The sequence below is a fragment of the Tachypleus tridentatus genome, chromosome 4 (assembly GCF_004210375.1).
Source record: "Tachypleus tridentatus isolate NWPU-2018 chromosome 4, ASM421037v1, whole genome shotgun sequence".
Lineage (NCBI taxonomy): Eukaryota > Metazoa > Arthropoda > Merostomata > Xiphosura > Limulidae > Tachypleus > Tachypleus tridentatus.
Genome location: NC_134828.1, coordinates 29,545,845 through 29,566,203, shown reverse-complemented (window position 1 = coordinate 29,566,203; position 20,359 = coordinate 29,545,845). Strand labels below are relative to the sequence as shown.

The following is a 20,359-nucleotide window of genomic DNA, read 5'->3' as shown; positions in this document are numbered from 1 at the left end:
TATTTTCTATTCCTGTCTTAACGAGGCAAGGCTATGCTTTAGTTGCCTGACTTATGATTCGAACATACATCATATTCTGCACATGAAAACCCTGAATTTCATGCAACATCTGAATTTCCTAAACCAAAATTAATTTCTCCAAAATATGTGAATTATTTTCTAGAATTTTAATGAAACAATTATTTGAAAAAAATTGTAGATAATTGAGGCACTGGTATAGCTCTAATTTCTTAGTACAAACAATAGTGATGCTCAGTTAAACACATGTGGTTCCTTAGTTTTTGGACTGGCTCCTAGATCTAAAAATATTTGTCGAGGCTTGGTATGAAATATTTCTCTTGTAATTTGTTGTCAATGTATCTGTAAAATGACTTTCTCTGTGACATTAACACACGTATAAAGTGTTTTCCTCTGAGTTGATATTAATCTTGGTGGTAATAATGTTTTTCATGTGTATTGATATTAATGTATGGGTCAAATGTTCCTCTTGTGATACAGTATTAACTCTCTGTTAACAGTATCAATCAGTTATAGGTGAACTTCTGTATGTGGTGAGGGGACCTCCCAGGGAAAGTTATATATATTCAATTTAGCTTCTCTGGGATCTGAACATCCACCTGCATGTTTGCTGTGCATAGTGACCCATTAAGGGGGAGGAGAGGATCCTGTCGGTTGAGGCATCCAACCTCAACACACCACTGTGGCCTTGAATTCCTGTAGACTGGTGACTTTCGATTACCATTTCCAGGATCACTCAGCTGTTTCTGTTGGGCTGGGATCAACTTGGTATTGGTGTTCAACATTTTCTGCATTGTGTCTGTTATGTACAGTGCTCACGAAACCCTGCCATTGCTGCAGTGTCCTTATTTGGCATTGTAGTGAGTCTCCTAATAGGACTTCATGTGGTTGGGGTTAGTGGGCAGTGAATGTCTCTTCATTTATTATGGATCCCCCATATCTTCAAAAAATAAAATCATAAAAAAGTCTTTTTTGTTCTGTACCTGTACTCCATTTTCTCATTCTGCTTTCTTTGTCAGACAAAACTTTATTGCAGAGGTTTCCCTTTGTTATTCAGATGGGATTAGAGGGGCTTACTGGCTCTCCAAAATCAGTGAAGAAGCTATGTTCTGTGGACATCTTGGTGGAAACATCTACCCCAAAATACAGTGAACTCCTTTTGAATTTAAAAGCCATTGTAGATATACCTATTGAGGTTCTTCCCCATGCTACTTTGAATTTCTCATGAGGAGTTATTGTTGAGAGGGATTTGCAGAACATCATTGAGTCAGAGATCCTTGCTGGTTTTTCCAGTCAAGGAGTATCTTGCATTGAGCATATCTCTACTTGTAAAGACATAATTTTGCTACCTACAAATGTTCTAATTTTGACCTTTACATCACCACTTTCACCCACTACAGTCAAGGTAGGTTATCTGAAATGTAAAGTACAGCCATATATTCCAAACCACCTCAGATACTCCCAGTATTGGCAGTTTGTCATTTGAAGAAATTTTGTCATGGTTCTGTGATGTGTGCTCATTGTGGTGGCAAAGACCATGATGCCTATGAGTGCAAACCCGACCCTTACTCTGTTAGTTGTAGTGGTTTCCACCCCTGATATTATCAATCTTGCTTTAAGATGGAGGAGAAAGAGGTACAGCATTTAAAAGTGGTTAACAACATTTATTATCTGGACGCTTGAAAGTTGTTGTCCCTGACTTCATCATGGACATATGCTGCTGCACTGTGTTTCTGTACTACAGTGAGTGTGCAGATAGCACTTTTTGTATTTATGTCAAAGTCTTTTTTATGCTGTGTGAAGAATCTTTCAACCTCACTGGATAATTGAACTGACAAGTCAATATCTACTCCTGTCTCTGTCCTTACATTCCTTCCAGTGACTGCCTGGATCAACTTCCTTTGTCCTGGCTTCTGGTGTCTGCTCTGGTCGATCCTCTTTGGCCCTGAGATGCGGAACAGTTATTTTTTCATGCCCTCAGTTGCTGGAATCTTTGTCTACTGACAGAGACTTGCCAACTTGCTCAGGGCAGAATCCTTGGAGTTTGGTAGATCTCCTCCTGATAAATAAAAATGCTGTGGTCATAAAACCAACAGGTTCTCCATTTAGTTCTGCTTCACCTAATAAAATTGGCCACTTTGATACAGTGGAAGTGTTGAGGTTTCTGTTCTAATGTGGTTGACATTGAGCCCATTATTGATTTCAATCATCCTGTGTATCTTTCCTTACAGGAAACATTTCTGAAACCTGCATTTACAGTCACTTTTTGGCAGTTTTCTTTATACCAGAATGACAGGTTTTATGATGAATGAGCACATGGAGGGATGACAGTGTTGTTCGACCAGCACACGATAGCCCTGTCTTTGCCACTTGATACACCCACAGAAGATGTAGCCATCAGTATTTCCTTGGGTTGTACTGTTGCTGTTTGTTTTCTCTACCTGTGTTCTGATGAGAGTTATGATCAATTAGACCTTGATGTTCTCAATGAACAGTTACCATCTCTATTTTTAATTCTGGGGGACTTTGAAAGACATAATCTCTACTGAGGTGATGCTAATATTGGTGGGAGGAGTTGTTCTGTCGAGCATATGTTCTTGGATTACAACCTTTTCCTCTTCAGTACTAGTTCTTACATATTTTCATGCATCTAGTCAGTCTTTTACTGTATTTAATCTACCTATTTTCTCTCCTTCATCTTTCTATTGGTTTTATTGGAGGTTTGACAGTGACCTGCAGGGCAGTGATCATTTTCCTATAATTTTTAGGGAGATTGGCTGTGGTTGATGCCATCTAACTAGTGTTCCTCAATGGAAGTTGGACCAAGCCAACTAATCCTCTTTCACAGCTTTATTGAAACTCGTTCCTTCCATCATGTGTCTGCCATCAATAGATGTCTGCATTAGTAGCAGTGACTGACTCATATCATCTTGGTAGCTGCTCAGAGTCTTCCTAAGGCCTCAACATATTTTACATGGTATCATCATTTATGGTGGAGTACTCCCTGCCAATAGGCATGGAAGGCTCATAAACATTCTCGGGATACCTTCTGACAGTATTCCTCTCTTTTCTAACTGCATTCTTTATCAGCAGGTCTGTACCCATGCTTGGCAGGTCAGGTCTCAAAGCTAAAGGGAATCTTGGATTAATTTTACAACTAGTGTCTATTCTACCACCAGTTACAAAATCATATATGATAAGATTCAGCCAGAAGGTTAGTGGGAGGTATGCTTCCATTCCTCTTTCCATTTTGCTTTCCAATGCCCAGGAAGTTGATGAGGTACAGAACATTGCCAGTACTCTAGATGAGGGCTTTTCTCGTGCATTCAATACTTCTGTTTCTTCCCCCACTTTCTTGGCCATTAAACCTTGGGTATAGTGATCACCTCTTTTCCTTTCTTGGGCCTATCATTTCCACAGCTGTAATTGCCCCTTTACACCAGTGGAACTCAAACTTGCTGTTCATTGGTCAATCAGTACATCCTTCAGACCTGATGATATTCACTATGAGATACTGCACCATTCCTCTTCTTTCTCTTTTGCTATTTTTCTGGTTGTTTTAATCGAACCTGGCAGGAGAATGTTTTTCTTGATGCTTGGCACCAGGTTATTGCCCTTTCTTTCTCTATGCCTGGGAAGGATCCTAAGATTCCTTCTAATTGTTGTCCATTTGCTTTGAATAGCTGTCTTTATGAGGTCTTAGAGAAGATGGTTAGTGCTTGTCTTGTTTTGTTTCCCAAATCAGAAAACATCCTCTCGCTCACCCAGTGTGGGTTCCATTAACAGCACTGTACCATGGACCACCTACTTCAACTTGAAACTTTGATCAGGGAAGCCTTTCTCAGGAGAGAACATTTTGTTTCCATGTTCATTGACCTTGAGAAGGCTTATGACACCATATGGAGGCAAGACATTTTGAGAGACATTCACTCATATAGGTTGTGTGGCTATCTACCTATTTTTATCCAGAATTTTTAATGGACAAGAAATTTTAAGTATGTGTGAGTTTGACTCTTTCCAGCGCTTTTCTATAGGAACTTGGGGTCCCTCATGGCTGTGTTTCGAGCATCACACTTTTTAGTATCAAGATTAATGCTGTCACTACACAACTTCCTCCTTTTGTTGCAAATGAACTCCATATTGACATCTTCCACATCTCGTGTTGCTTGTCAAACATAAGATTTATTGAGTGGAAGCTCCAGACTGCTCTCATTCATTTATTGAACAGGATCACATCAAACAGTTTTGGGTCATTCCATGTCAACTCAGCGAAGGTGGTTGCTTGATCACCTCAGAATCTCTTGAAACTTTGTAGAAATGATCTTTGGCATCTGAAACTGACACCTGCCAACTTTTTAGCTGAAATTCCAGCATTTTCATAATTTTTTGCCCAATGGAAATTTTCATTAAATCACTTGCAAGTTGGAAATTGAATGAGAGTCCACTTTCAGATGTCTATATCTATTGAAATATAAGTCTTAGTTCTTCAAATTTTCAGAAAATGTTCAGATGTTTCTGATGAATAGAGAGAGTGCAACAAATGCTGGTAAACAAGCCTCAGTTTTTTGCTTATGACCTCTCAAATTTAGGATTTGTTCAAAAATCACAAATAAAGTGGATTTTCAAAAAATTAGGAAAACCATATCTCTAATACATAGGATCTATTTGATCAATTTTATTGTAAGAATAATATCTGAGTTACATTACCAATGCCTAAAAATCTGTAGTTCTGGAGTATTAATGGGAGTTATGGCCAATCAAAATTAACACAGGTAAAAAGAATTATTAATTTTCTAATGGCCAGATTGACATCTTGAATCATAGGTAGGTTGATGAAATTTATAGTAGTAAAAGATGTTAGTATAGTCTACTTGTGTGCCAAGTTTCAATATCCTTCCATAATGCCTTCATGTTAAAATATATAATCAATTTAATCAAATAATTCAACTCACTGATTGAAGATGAAGCAATGTGATACCTTTATTGAGAAAGATTTGTTAATAATATTTATTAACTCATGTATACAGCAAGCTCAGAAGAAATAGAAAAGTTGTAAGTTCATTTGTTACTAGACAGAAATTTTTCATATGACTCGTGAATTACTTTAGTCGTTGCGGGATCCAGTATGTACTATCGACCCGTGCGAGTTGTTCTCGGTGGTTCAATGCAGCACAGCACATGAACAATTGGAACATAACAAATGTCCTCAGGATGAGACCACTTGAATGATGGAGATGGACCACTGGGATGCATGAACTTCATTTTTATGTCTTCATGCTCCTGGTCACTTTCAGATGCCAACCCTAGCCACCACTTCCCATCATAAATGGAGGCTACATACTGGCCTAAATGCACATTTGTAGCTGAGGCTGTCACTGCACTCCGAGGAGAAGAATACTTCATCTTGTCCAGACACCCGGCTGATCTTGAGCCGTCCTCCATCTGGAATGAATGAGTGGTTGTCTCTTGTGCCTGGAATTGTCTGTGCATACTTGTATCGCACTCCCAACATTTCAGATCAAGGCAAATTCTGTGTTGAAGAAGGTCTGTGTCTTCTTGTCTCAGATTTTGTAGATGAGTCAATTTTGAGGTATAACAGTGAACTGTTTTGTGGCACTGCTCTCCATTTGACAACTTCACACCAACAGAGCAAGGTGAAAGTGCAACCATGGTGAATGAAACACAATGATGAAGCACCAGGATCTGGACTGGCTTTTATATACTTTCATTAGCAATGAAAATGCAAGGGTTAGCAGAAATATGCCCAGGCATGCATGTGGTAAGCAAGTTGCAGCAAGTTGGATGATATCAGCCCTGCCCATGTTCATACTGAAATGGGGTGTGTAAATATTGTTCCACACCAGAGTGTGTACATAAGCAAACTGAGGTTTTTCTTGAAATTGCTATGACGACCTGATGACATCATAATAGTCTCTCTCTGTGTCTAAACAGAAATACTTTTAACACTGGCCCCATACTCCCAACAATGAGTGGATGCACATGTAGGGTCAGCAGTATAATAACTTTAGCATGAAGGCATTATGGAAGGATATTGAAACTTGGCACACAAGTAGACTATACTTCCATCTTTTACTACCATAAATTTCATCAACTTACCTATGATTCAAGATGTCTATCTGGCCATTAGAAAATTAATAATTCTTTTTACCTGTGTTAACTTTGATTGACCATAACTCCCTTTTATACTCCAGAACTACAGCTTTTTAAGCATTGGTAATGTAATTCAGATATTATTCCTACAATAAAATTGGTCAAATAGATCCTATGTATTAGAGATATATTTTTCCTAATTTTTTGAAAATCCACTTTATTTGTGATTTTTGAACAAATCCTAAATTTGAGAGGTCATAAGCAAAAAACTGAGGCTTGTTTGCCAGCATTTGTTGCATTCTCTCTAATTACCAGAAATATCTGAACATCTTCAGAAAATTTGAAGACACTAGGACTTATATTTCAATAGATATAGACATCTGAAAGTGGGCTCTCGTTCAATTTCCAACTTGCAAGTGATTTAATGAAAATTTCCATTGGGTAAAAAAATATGAAAATGTGGGAATTTTAGCTAAACAATTGGCAGATGTCAGTTTCAGATGCCAAAGATCGTTCCTACAAAGTTTCAAGAGATTCTGAGATGGTCAGGCAACTGACCTTCCCTAATTTTGCTGAGTTGACATGGAATTTTCTTGCCCTTTCTTTTTTCAAAACCATTTGCATGTACTTTTGCCACCAATGGAGTATGCAATCTGAACCTGTGCTCTATTTCAATGGTGATGTTATTTCTGTGGTCCCTGATGCAAAGTTCTTATGAATTATCTGTGACTGTAAGCTAACATTCATTTCTCACATCAAGCAGCTATATGTCAAGTGTGTTAGGGCACTAAAAGTCCTCTGTGTTCTCTCTTCCACCTCCTGGAGAAAGGATCAATGTTTTGTTTTGAAGATCCATAGAACCCTAATTCATTACAAACTGGACAATGGGTCTCTGTTCCTGCCAGGACCTTGGCCTTGAAGATTCTAGACCCCATTCATCATTTGGGGATTCAGTTCTGTGCATAAACTTTCCACAATTCTGTAATCTAGAGTTTGTACACTGAGCCCCACAAACCTCCTCTTTATCTCTACCATTTCCATTGTTCTTTGCAGTATGATTCTAAATTTGAGTCCTTACCAAAGCATCCCACCTGGTGTTATGTTTTCCTTCCTCAGTGGGTTATGCACTTTTAAAACAGATTATCTGCCATTCTCTCTTTTGGCTTTCATATCTAGATGCAGCTGGCTGAATTGGATCTATTTGTGTATGATGTTACTTTCTCTACTGATCAGCCCATCTTACCATGGCTTATTACCATTCTCACCTTCTTTGAGTCATCCAAAGAAGGTGGGTACTTCTGATTAGAAGTTTTGTATTCTCTTTGATGAATATCATTCAAACCATTTTGCTAGATGGTTCGAAGTCATGTTACTCTGTGGGCTCTGCCATGGTTTGTTTTGGCTTGGTGAATGCTCAGAGGATCCCTCTATACAGTGTTTAGTGTTCACTGTCAAGTTGCATGACATTTCTCTTGTTCTGGCCACACAGAATTATGCAGTACCCATAAACCATCAATTACCTACTCACTCAGATGGACCAGCTATGTTTCTGTATAGCTCTGTTTAGTAATATTCATTGTAATTCTGAATTTACCAAATGTATATTTACAAAATTTAGAAAGCAATGTAAGTCTGTAGTGTGTAACAAAGAGCAGAATTTAATAACAGAAGACTTGTTATTAAAATTGTGAAGTGTCAACTGAGTCAATGTATTTGAAAGATGATTTCTTAGAAGAATATACGTTTCTCACTATGGTTTCACATTTTTTTTGCCTAACCTCAAAGAACCTCTGAGGTGTATATCAAAAGTTTTTTTTTTTATAAAATGTTTCATTTTATGTCTCATTTCTTTATCCTAACACCAAGTAGAGATAAATTATCAATGTTTACTGAAAGAAAAAATTGAAAAATAGAAAGTAGAATCAATAATACCCTTTTTTCTTGAATGACTGCAGTTTCTAACAGATAGTTACACTTGTTTATCTAAACAGCCTCAGTTTTCTAGTCTGTTTGCATTTGTTTACTTTTCATTTTGTTACTTTACAATGGCCTTGGACTGTACCTAAATGTAACAAACAATTAACCAGTATGGAAGAACTTACCATAAACATTCATTTGGGTTTAGCCACATAACACAGTTAACTCAATCTGGTCATGTGAAACTGTTTTTTTTTTTTGTTTTTTTTTCTATTTACTTCCTTATTCCAGTTTAACTTAATAAGTTTCTAATTTTTTTTCACTTTAGTTACTTTTGTTAAAAAATATATTACAATAAGTTAAGAAATATATGTATAAAAACAAGAAGTTTAGATATTAAAGTTCAAACCTATTTTATTAATTTGTACTTGAGAGAATATTTTCTTAGCATAAGTTTTTTTTCATAATATGTTGGTTGTCTACAAGATTCTTTATGATTGTTTTAAGTATACATTTTATGACATGTTAAAGGATCTAAAGGAAAAAATAACTGTTCTTTCTATATGTTATAAAAAAAATTCAATAACCATGTCAGAGAAAACTTTTGATAGTTTAGGGAAAACAGAATGAGATTAGAAGTATGTTATGTGGATTTGACATTTTATATCCTCTCAGTGAAGCAAGAAGATTCAGGGGTCAAAGTTTATATGTTTCAAACTAGATGGGGATGGGCACTTATAACTTCATGTAAGGATAGAAAAAAAAACACCTAAAATAAGTAATTTAAAGCACAGGTACGTTGTGTGTACAGAGAAATGGAGAATTATATATATATATTTTAACAAGACTCCCACATGACCCACTGGTGGGCTGTGATAGTCTTCCAGTAATACCCACATAACCCATAGGTGAGTTGTGCCCTATTTTCTTTTTAGAGGGCCACTTATTGACTGGGACACAACAGCTATATATACATGCCTTGTGAGATCCTGAAAATATTGGCAAAATAGGCTTGGGAGCCAACATGTTAAACTAAGACAGAAACTTATATACCATTAAAATTTGTAAACTATGTTTTGATGCTAATTTTATTGATGTATGTTGACAATAAATTTGGTTAAATTTTGAATGTAAGTATAAAAAGTCATGACACTTTGATTACACAGAGCACATTGAGTTAATGTGTGTCCAGATGTTTCTTCTGTAATTTGATTGTCTTTAATATTTTTTTTATAATTTAAACTTTTATCTATCTGTGAAATGTTTAGTTGGTGTTTAATGTTAATACATCTGCATTATGTTTTCGTATTGTTTATTTGATTGTATCTGTGCATTGTTTCTTTTCTAACTTAAACTGATAACATTTTTGTGTTTCATAGCCATGTCTTTCTGGGGTTCACAAAGAATGGACAATTTTTATTATCTTACACACTGCATGTGGTAGCAGATGACCACACAGCTTTCCCATATAATATTTACAGGCTTCACTGGTGGCTGTTTGTTCCATATAGACCACTATTAAAGGTAAGAGCACACTTTTTTTTTGTGTATGTTAAAGTTGATAAAGATACAAAATCTTCTATGAATATACAATACAATAATATTTTATTTCGTATAGTTTATGTTAAAGGTAGAAAACTCTAGAAAGATCCGATACAATAACATTGTGTAACACAAATTTTGTTCCTGGATAGTATGTGCTATTTCTTAATTGCTTATGTTGTAAAAGTGTAGAAAATGACCATTATTCCCTTCAAGCTTTGCTTTTGTGACATGGATAATGAAATTTAAAAATTAACCTATATTCTCTGTAAAAACTGTCAAATTTGCACATTTTCATTTACATAAGGTCTGAATAAAACAACATATGAATCAAGATTTACATGTATTTATACTAAAGTTATACAAAAATGAACACAAATGTTTAGAAGTGAGTAGTTTTTGAGATCTGTGACTCTAATGTAAATCACTTTCATGTATCAGCTCCCAAATATAGTCTCCCATCATGTTTTCATTGTATGCTCCTTGGTAGTGGCGTTCAAAGTCCAGTATATCTTGGTGGAAGCTCTCGCCTTGCTTCACTGTTTATGTTCCCACGTTCTCCTTGAACTTATCAAGATGAGCGTCAAGGATATGGTCTTTCCGGGACATTCTGCCGCCAATTTTGCTGTAGTTTTTCACCAGAGCCTCAACCAGTTCCACATTATTTTTGGCCTTGTGATTGCCCAAGAAGCCCCAAACCATTGCAATAAAGTTGCCCCAAGCTTGTTTTTCCTTCCTACTGAGCTTGGAGAATTCTGTGCACTCCAGGATCATCTTTTTTTGTGGTTCAACGAGACATCAGCTTTGACCTTTGCCTCAGACAGCTTAGGGAAGGAGTCTCAAAGGCACTTGAAGGCTATAGACACCTTATGAAGAGCCGTGACAAATTGTTTCATAAAACCCAATTTTATGTGCAATGGTGGGAACAACACCTTCTGGAGGTTCACTAGTGGTTCACACTTGACATTGTGCCTCCCCACAGAGAACTCGGTCTTTTGTGGCCAGTGCTTTCTGTTGTTGTGTGCTGCAGTGTCCCTGCTGTCCCAAAAGCAAAGATAATGGAGAAACTTGGTAAAGCCTCCTTGGAGAACCATCAGGAATGCCACCATTTTAAAGTCTCCGATAACCTCTGAGCCACACTCATCATACTTCAAGGCTTCTAGCAAGGTCTTGACATTGTTGTATTCCTCTTTGAGGTGCACCGAATTAGCCAGGGGAAGAGACTGATACTTATTCTTATTATGGAGCAGCACAGCTTTGAGGCTTCTGGATGAGCTGTCAATGAAGAGGTGCCAGTCGTTCGGGTTACAGGCAATTCCAGTTGTCTCAGTACTGAATCTACCTGGAATATTTTGGAAAATGAGTAAACTTGAAACTTTCATTATCCAGGTTACAAAAGCAAAGTTTGAAGAGAAAAATAGGTCTTTTCAATTTACTTTAAGCATAAGCAATTGGGAAATAACACTTTCTGCCCAGGAACTAGAAAACGTAAACATTTTGTTACACAGTGTAATATTTCATTCAGTATAGTTTATGTTAAAGGTACAAAAGTTGTAGAAAGATTCATTACAATAATATTTCATTCAGTATAGTTTATATTAAAGGAACAAAACTTTTAGTAGATCCAATAAAATAATATTTAATTCAGTATAGTTTAGGCCCAGCATGGCCAGGTGTGTTAAGGTGTTGACTCATAATCTGAGGGTCATGGGTTTGAATCCCTGTCACACCAAACATGTTTACCCTTTCAGCCATGGGGGCATTATAATGTTACAGTCAATCCCACTATTTCTTGGTAAAAGTGTAGCCCAAGAGTTGGCAGTGGGTGATGATGACTAGCTGCCTTCCCTCTAGTTTTACACTGCTAAATTAGGGATGGCTAGTGCAAACAGCCATTGTGTAACTTTGCGTGAAATTCAGAAACAAACTCACAGTATAGTTTATGTTGAAGGTACAGAACTTTCAGAAAGATCCAATACAATAATATTTAATTCAATATAGTTTGTGTCATGGGTACAAGATCTTTTGCAAAACTTTTTGTTTGCGTCATTTATTTGTTAATGTTTGAGAATTAAAATTATTTAGAAGAAATAATTTCTAACATATTACTGTTTTATAAGTCTCAGAATATAAATATTTAGAAGTAGTCATTTTTAATATATTTATTCTATAAGCTTCAAAAATACAACTGTTCAGAAGAAATAACTTAATAAAATAAGAGTTTATGTTTCAGGAGAAATTTTGAACATATTACTATTTCATAGGTATCAGAAGTTCGTTTATTTGGAGAAACTGAGATTATGCAGGATTTGAAGATCGCTGTATGTCAGTGGCCTACTGATGACACAAAAATTTTAGTTTATGGTTGTTGGTAAGTTAAATAATGAAGGCAAGAAAGTTGTGTTATAAAAATGTAATATGAGGCATGTGATTGCTAAAAATATAATCAAGAATTTAGTTTAGACTACTCTTAATCAAAGTTGATATATTAAACTTATATTAACTCTCCCAGTAGAAGTTAGTAGTATGTGTTTATTCACAAAATGTGGCAAGTTTTAATAAAAATTACAAATCTGTTATGCATAGCAAATCAAAATTCACGATAAAGTGTTTTTACTAAAGATTTGTTGATGAACTTATGTTTTCAGAATGTTTGTCTGAGGGGCAGGTAATTTTTGTGTTAAGAATTAAAATGTTTGTTTTTCATCTTACACTTTTCACACTTTCCCATTTTTATGACCTCCTAACTGGAAATTGAAAGTTCTTTTCAGTAAAACTGAGTTTTATTTGTTATTTTCTCTACCCTAATACTAACTTCAGTGAAATCTGTCATGTCAGGTAAAAAAAAAAGTTGAAAAATATGAAATTAATATGAATAACCATATTTTTACAGTGATTGCAGGCTTGGCATGGCCAAGTGGTTAAGGCACTTGACTCATAATCTTAGGGTTGCTGGTTCAAATCTCTGTCACACCAAACATGTTTGCCCTTTCAGCTGTGGGGTTGTTATAAAGTGATGGTCAGTCCCATTACTTGTTGGTTAAAGAGTAGCTCAACAGTTGGCAGTGGGTGGTGATGACTAGCTGCCTTCCCTTTAGTCTTACACTGCTAAATTAGGGATGGTTAGCGCAGATAACCCTCATGTAGCTTTGGGCGAAATTTAAAACGAACCAAAATAGGGATTGCATATTGTAACATATAATAACACTACTTAAAACTAACAGACATTTCAGATTTGGTTTCATTTCCTTTTATTGTTTAACAGCTGTCTTTAAACCAGTTTAGAGCATATTTTCACTTGGCATTAGGATCTAATGATGTTAATTAAATCTGTATATCAAATCTACCTTAGAGAGGTTTTAATTCACTTGTCATATAGTTCTAGCTTTTTGTAAATCTAGTTTCTTCTTCCTTTACAAATTGGGTTTCACTGTGATTGTTTATTATGTGAACTTATATTTTATCTGTTTTAATTTCCACAGATAAGAATAGCAATAGTTTATTTAGATTCTCTATTACTATGACAAACTGTTGATATTTTAAAATCTTTTATTAATGTAACATTTGTCAAAGTGTAAGCATTATTGGGGCTGAAATTTTTACAGTAGGTGTCTGTGACTTGTTGGCAATAAATTTCAACAATAAATGGAGAGCACACAATCCACTTGTTTCAAAATAATATATCCAAAACAAGTCAAAAGAATGCATAAAAAATTAAGGTTGTTACACTATTGCTTATCATGGTTGTGTCTAGAGCCTTAAATAATTCTTTCTTTCTTTCTTTCTTTCTTTCTTTTTCTTTTTTTGTCAAAGTCCACACATGTGGGTTCAATTACTTTAGAACACTGTTTGATAAGACAAATTATAATTTATTTTCCTTTACTCTGTTGTTACAATACAAGGCTGTGATGCTCGCTTTAAAATCATCATTATAATTGTTGGTTAACAGTTGTATCCAAAGCTTTAAATAATTGTCCACCTTTCATCAGGGTCCATACATACATCCTCAAATACTTTAAAACACCCTTTTTATTCTCTTGTATCTCTGTTATTATAATTCGGGTTGTGAAACTAACTCTAAAATTGCTCATTATGGCTAAACTTCACTAACTTCACTTTTACTTTCACTAAGTTATTTATTAAACTTGGTTGGCTAAAAACATACACACACACACACACACACACACACACATATATATATATATTGCTCAACGGAGACTTGTACTTTCTTTGGAAGACAAGTTGTTGTGATGTTACAATACTTGAGGAAATTACAAGAAAACCTGGTGTCACATTACTTGAACTACACAATAAATAATTTGTAAACAGTAACATAAGTAAACTTGCCATAACTGTTGCATTTAAAATAATTAACTTTTAATGCTCTTTTTATAAAAGCTAAATAATCATTTAATATTAAATTGCTAAATAAATTAAATTATAATTCTTAAACTGAACAATCTTGTATATCCAACACAAAGTGTTGGAAAATTTTATTTTAGCATGTGATAGAAAATGTTTTGGAGTGAAGGTATAATATTAGTGTGCTGCATAATTTTTAACCATGCCATGAACATGTTACTTCAAGTAAAACATAAATGGGACAACAATAAAATATCTGTATTATTTTTTTCTTGTATAGTAGCAACTGCAGTAGTTTTAATAGAACCTTCCTTGCTTCAGTGTAGACTAAAGGGAAATCTCTCTTTCTCTCATCCCCTGTTAGTAGAGCAGTAAGTCTATGGATTTACAATGCTAAAATCAGGGTTTGATTCCCCTCGGAGGACTCAGCAGATAGCCCAATGTGGCTTTGCTATGTGAAAACATACACACACACCCTCTCTCTCACACACGCACACACAGAAATTGTATTGCACTGTACCATACATTTAATGAATTCAACCTGTGATTTTATCATGCATTAAATGAATTTGGTCTGTTTTTTTTATTATCTTGTTAGTTGTTTGTCAAAGTAGCTGTTTTGGTTGTGGGTTATTTTCTGTGATATATTTAGGTGTTGGAAATCTTTATACATAGATACTTATTGATAGAAGATAACGTTTCTCATACACCTCTCAGGTGTTGCAAATGATCACATGGGTGGGGGAACAATTAGGGTAGAATCAATGTTGCAATAATATAAAATAAAGCATTTTAATATATTTTTCATTAATGAAAATAGTAAGTAATTGCTACAACAATTATAGCATCTTAATATGTATCCATGTGTTATGTCTCAACTCACTCTTTTACTCATTTAAAAAAAAAAAGTAGGAAAGGATGACTTTCATTTAACAAATACTAATGTTAAAAAACAAAACAAAAAACACTTTACTACATATTTTAGCCACATTTGTTTGGGCCATCATCATACAGAACAAAAATAGAGGAGACAACAGTACATAAACTATATAAAGCAAAATATCTCTTATCAATTATTTCTAGCAACTTTTTTTATATTCAGTTCAGTCTAATTACATAGGGAACAAGTTAACTTAATCTTATCCCATAGGAGGTTGTGGTTATATTCAACATCAATTTTTACTACACATGATAAATTAATTTGATCTTATCTCATAATAGACTGTGGTTGTAGTTAATTTTTTACAACTCATGATAAATTAATTTGGTCTTATCCCATAGTAGTCAACAAAGCTCTTTCTAATAAAGAAAAACAACATGGTTTTAAACAGAGAGGTTTACCACCCAGTTCTCCTCCAACTAAACAAAAATGTCCACTTTAATACAGTGGAATGATATAGGTTTCCATTCTAATTTGGACAACATTAAACGTCTTGGTTGATTCTTATCATTCTGTGTGTCTTTAGCTACAGGAAAAACATTCCTGAAATATGCTCATACAGTCACCTTTTGGCAGTTTTCTTTATACTGGATTTTTAGGTTGTGTGATGGATGAGTGCATGGGAGCTTCACTGCTGGTCAACCAAGATGTGCTTACCTTGTCTGTGCCACTCAATACACCCTTGGAGGCTGTAGCCATCTACATCTCTTTGGGTTGTATCATCACCGTATGTTCTTTTTACCTATTGTGGGGAGATTTATGATCAGTCAGATCTTGAAATTCTTCCTGGACAGTTACCATCTCTTCTTCTTTTCATCCTGGGAACTTTAATGGGCATAATCCCTTCTAGGGTTGTGCTGATATTGATGGAGGGGGTTGTTCTATGGACCATGTGCTCTTCCATCACAACCTGTGTCTCTTCAATACTGGTAATTGTACATATTTTCATGCATCTAGTCAATTTTTTACTGCTGTTGATATATATACATGTGTTCCTCTTCACTTTTCTCTCATTTTTCTTGGAGGGTTGACATTAACCCACAAAGCAGGAAAATTTTCTTAGAGTTCTGAGGGAGAGTGGCTGTGGCTAATGATCCCTGATTCAAGTGTTATAGTAGAGGTTGGAGCAGCCCAACTATCTCTCTTTCACCTCTCTCTCTTGGAAACTGATCCTGCTGTCATTAATCTTCAATCTGTTAATGACTGTATGGAGGCAAGAATTGATTGCATCATTCAAGCAGCTATTTGTTAAATATGTAAAACCTCTACACGTTTCCCATGATATTCTCCTCCATGGTGGTCTTCAACCTGCCAACAGACACACAAGGCTCAGAAATGGGCCTGGGATACCTTTTGCAGATATCTCACTTCTTCTAACCACATTGCTTTCCAGCATACCTGTGCCCATGCTCAGCAGGTCAAGTGTCAAAGTCACAAAGAATCTTGGGTTAACTTTACAACTAGAATCTTTTCTACCACCAGTTTCAAAATCATATGGAACAAGATTTAGAAGGTCAGTGGGTGGGATGCTTTCCATTCTCTTTCCATGTTGCTCTCCCATGGCCAAGTAGTTACGTACGTACAGAGCATTGCCAATATTCTCAGAACTTTGCTTATCTTCCTTGGCCATCAAGTCTCAGGCAGAGTGTTTGGCCCTTTTCTTTTGGGCTGATTATCTCTATGACTATAATTACCCCTTTACACTGATGGAATTGAATTTGCTCTTCATTGATCTGCCAGAACATTGCTTATACTTGATCATTTTCACTGTGAGATCTGCCATTTCTCTCCAGCTTTTCTTGCTCTTCTGGTTGTTTTCAATTGTAACTAGAAGCAGAAAGTTTTTCATGATGCTTAATGTCAAGCTGTTGTCCAGTTGCTTTGACTGATTGTTTGCGTGAGATTTTAGAAATAATAGTTAATGCTCATCTTGTTTGGTTCCTTGAATCAAACGACCTTCTCTTGTTCACACAGTATAAGTTTTGTAGACAGTGCTTCATTGTGGACCACCTGATTTGACTTGAAATATCAATCAGGGAAACCTTCCTCAAGAGAGAATATCTTGTTTTTGGCTTCTTTGATCCTGAGAAGGCTTATGACACTACATAGAGTTAGAGAATTTTGCAAGAGCTCCATTCATATGGGTTGAGTGTCTCTTTGCCCATTTTTTATTTGTAATTTTATTATTTGACAGACAATTCCAATTCCATGTGAGTTTGACTCTTTCTCGTTCTTTCACACAGGAATTTGGAGTCCCACAGGATTGTGTCTTGAGTGTCACACTTTTCAGTATCAAGATCAATGCTATCACTATACAACTTCCTTCTACTGTTGCAAGTGGGTTCTGTGTTGATGACTTCCATGTCTTGGATCGGTCATCGAGCATGAGATTTATTGAGTGGCAGCTTCAGATTTCTCTCAGTCACTTGTTGAAGTGGACCACAACAAAGAGTTTTATATTTTCTTCTTTTAAAACTGTTTGCATGAATTTTTGCCACCAACAGGGTCTACACTATGATCCTGAGCTCCGTTTTGGTGATATTGTTCTTCCTGTGGTCCCTGAGGCAATGCTCTTGGGGCTTATCTTTGACTGTAAGTTTGCTTTCATTCCTCACATCAAGCAACTATGTGTCAAGTGTACTAAGGTGCTGAACATCCTCTCTCTCCTCTCTTCCACCTCTTGGGGAGCAAATTGATGTTTTGTGCTCAAGACCTATCATGCCCTCATTCAATCCAAACTGAACTTTGGGTCTCTGGTCTGTGTTTTGGCCAGGATCATGGCCTTCAAGATGCTGGACCCCATTCACCATCTGGGGCTTTGGCTCTGCATTGGAGGATTTTTCCATGCTTTTTCAGTCCAGAGTTTGTACCTTAAGTCTCATGGACCTCTTCTTAATCTCCACTGTTTGCAACTTTATTTGCATTATGCTTCTAAACCTTGATCCTTACCACAGCATCCCACCTGGGGTTGTGTCTTTCTTCCTCATTGACCTATGCTTTTTCAGAATAGACAGTCTGCCATTCTTCCCTTTAGCCTTTGTATCTAGGCCCTGAGTTGAGTATGTCGTTGGATGATGTTGCTATCTTCACTAATCAGTCCATCCTACCATGACTTATTATCATCACTACCTGTGACTTTTCTTTGAGTCATCTGAGGAAGGCAGATACTCCCAATTGGAAGTACCATCTTTTCTTTGCTGAATATCTTATGAACTATTCTTCCATTCCAGTTTATATGGATGGTTGGAAATTAGGTGACTCTGTAGGATCTGCCATTATTTGTTGTGGTTTGGTGGATGGTCTAAAGCTACTGGTGTTCACTGTCAAGTTGTGTGCCATTTCTCTTGCCCTGAATCACATAGAAACTGTGCAGTACACAGATTGTGCTGTTTTCACTGACTCTCTTAGCTCTCTACTGGCAATATAACCACTTCACATTAGTTCTCACCATATTTTTGTTGATATTCAATGACATCTGGCCCAATTCTCTTCACCTTCCATTGACCTACCCTGACAGGTCATGGATCAAAGTCTATGTCTTTCCATTTGTCGACTTATGAAGTTTTATGTCAGTAAGTTTGGTATCAAATTGTAGATTATAGTTCAAATATTATTGTTATACATTTGTTAATTTGAAAGTAAATATTAAAAGAACACTTGTGGAGATCAATTTTTGTGAGTAGTGTGTTATGTTGAATGCAACATGAGTTCAGATCAGATTTTTGTGATGCCAGAATACTAAGACTGTAGTTTTGCATGAACTGAAAAGTCAGATTACTAATATTAACAACCTTGTATATAAAATAAAAACCTCATATCTTTATATATTGCTGAGATATGTCATATATATACTGAATCAAACCTAGTGGCCCTGTTCACCTCCTCCCATTTTAGGAAACAGTCTATTATAGTTATGTACACTTACTTCAATATATGAAATTTGAATAACCTATTGACAGCTCAGAATGTTCTCAGTGGTTTTCTCAGCCATTTTAGTGTTTGGGAAGGTCACCTCATTCTTTTGAACCAAGATTTCAAGGACATGTTTCTTTAGCCTTATTGAAATTTCATACTTTTTGAGACCTAAATACAGCTTAGTTACTAAGCTTTATGAATTATAGTGGAATTCTATGGTATTGATATAGTAATTTATGATTTTTTAGTAATTTAACTGTATAAGTGAAACCTAAAAGAAATTATTTTGTTTCATATCCTACACGTTTAATAGTTTACATCAAGCAGCAACTGAGTTCAAAGGTCATAGCTAGAAGAGGTTATTGGTTGCTTTACTTCTTGATTTACTTTTATATATTTTAAGAAAAATAAGTTGAATAAATAATTCCTAAATAATAATCTATATACATATATAATGTATAATAATTCAAATGTGACTGTATACTACAAAATACTAGTCTACTGAAACACACTCAAGACAGGCCACTTTGTAAAGACTAAAGGTCAGTTTCATATAACTGGATATGGTAATATGAATGTATGTGTGCTACCTCAATCAAGTTCTATAATGGTAGCCAGGTGTGATTGGAAGATCAGTATAATAAAAGTAACATATATATATAATGCTATGAAACTTAAGCTGTTTAGACTAAACGTGTATTTTTGTACTATAATTTGTAATCATTCCACAATGAAAAAAGTATAATTTATATTTATTTCCTAATTGTTTTTATGGTGGTTGCAAGTTTGGTAAAAATTTACAAATCCAACATAATTAGGGTAGAGAAAATAACAGGCAAAATATAGTATCTTACTGAAAACAAATGTTTGAAATGTGTTGATGAGGTTTTATAAATTATACAAATAATACTTGAGATTTTTTGGGGGCAAAGAATAGTTCTTAATCATAACATGAAAATAACTTTATACTCAGACTAGTAAGAAAACAGACTCAGTGTCTTTGCAAACAAACCTTCAGTAAAAATAATTTGTTAAAAAATCTTATTTTTTATGTACAAAAAATTTGCAGTCTTTATTAAAATTTCACTAAACTTTGTAAAGATATACACAATTCATCAAAAGTTATAGTAAATGTGTATATGAACTTGAGTATATTAAACTAAGCCCATTGTGAAGTGGTTAGTCATATTAAATGGTTATGTCTCTATCTGTGATTTCTGTTTGTAATATAGAAAAACATTTTTTGTATTTGGTTTTCTGCTAGCTTGCCTCATGAAAAATATCTGCATGTGTGCACACACTTGGATAAGAAATAATACCCAATTGTACACCCTCAGGGTCCACTTAGTATGGGTGTAAAATTTTAGGTTTTTACATTTTTTCTTCTTGGAGCTGTTTTGGGCATGCATGCACAGACATACCCTTTTATTATATAAATGATAAGATAATAGTGTAAGCATAGATCAAATGGTCAGAGCATTTTTTGAACAAAGAAAGATTTATGAAAAGTTGGGCAATTCCATTCTGTTGAAGAGATAGGAGTCATGTTTACGT

General features: G+C 35.3%; 1 protein-coding gene across 5 annotated transcripts in view; it reads left to right on the top strand.

The window, feature by feature from the left end:
* Nucleotides 1-20,359, top strand: part of LOC143248774 (uncharacterized) — a 62,482-nt gene that overhangs the window by 13,493 nt on the left and 28,630 nt on the right. For all 5 annotated transcript variants that reach the window (XM_076497469.1, XM_076497464.1, XM_076497466.1 and 2 more), the window contains 2 exons: nucleotides 9,426-9,570; nucleotides 11,853-11,959. In XM_076497469.1, the coding sequence (XP_076353584.1) occupies nucleotides 9,426-9,570; nucleotides 11,853-11,959 (252 nt within the window). The remainder of the gene's footprint in view (nucleotides 1-9,425; nucleotides 9,571-11,852; nucleotides 11,960-20,359) is intronic.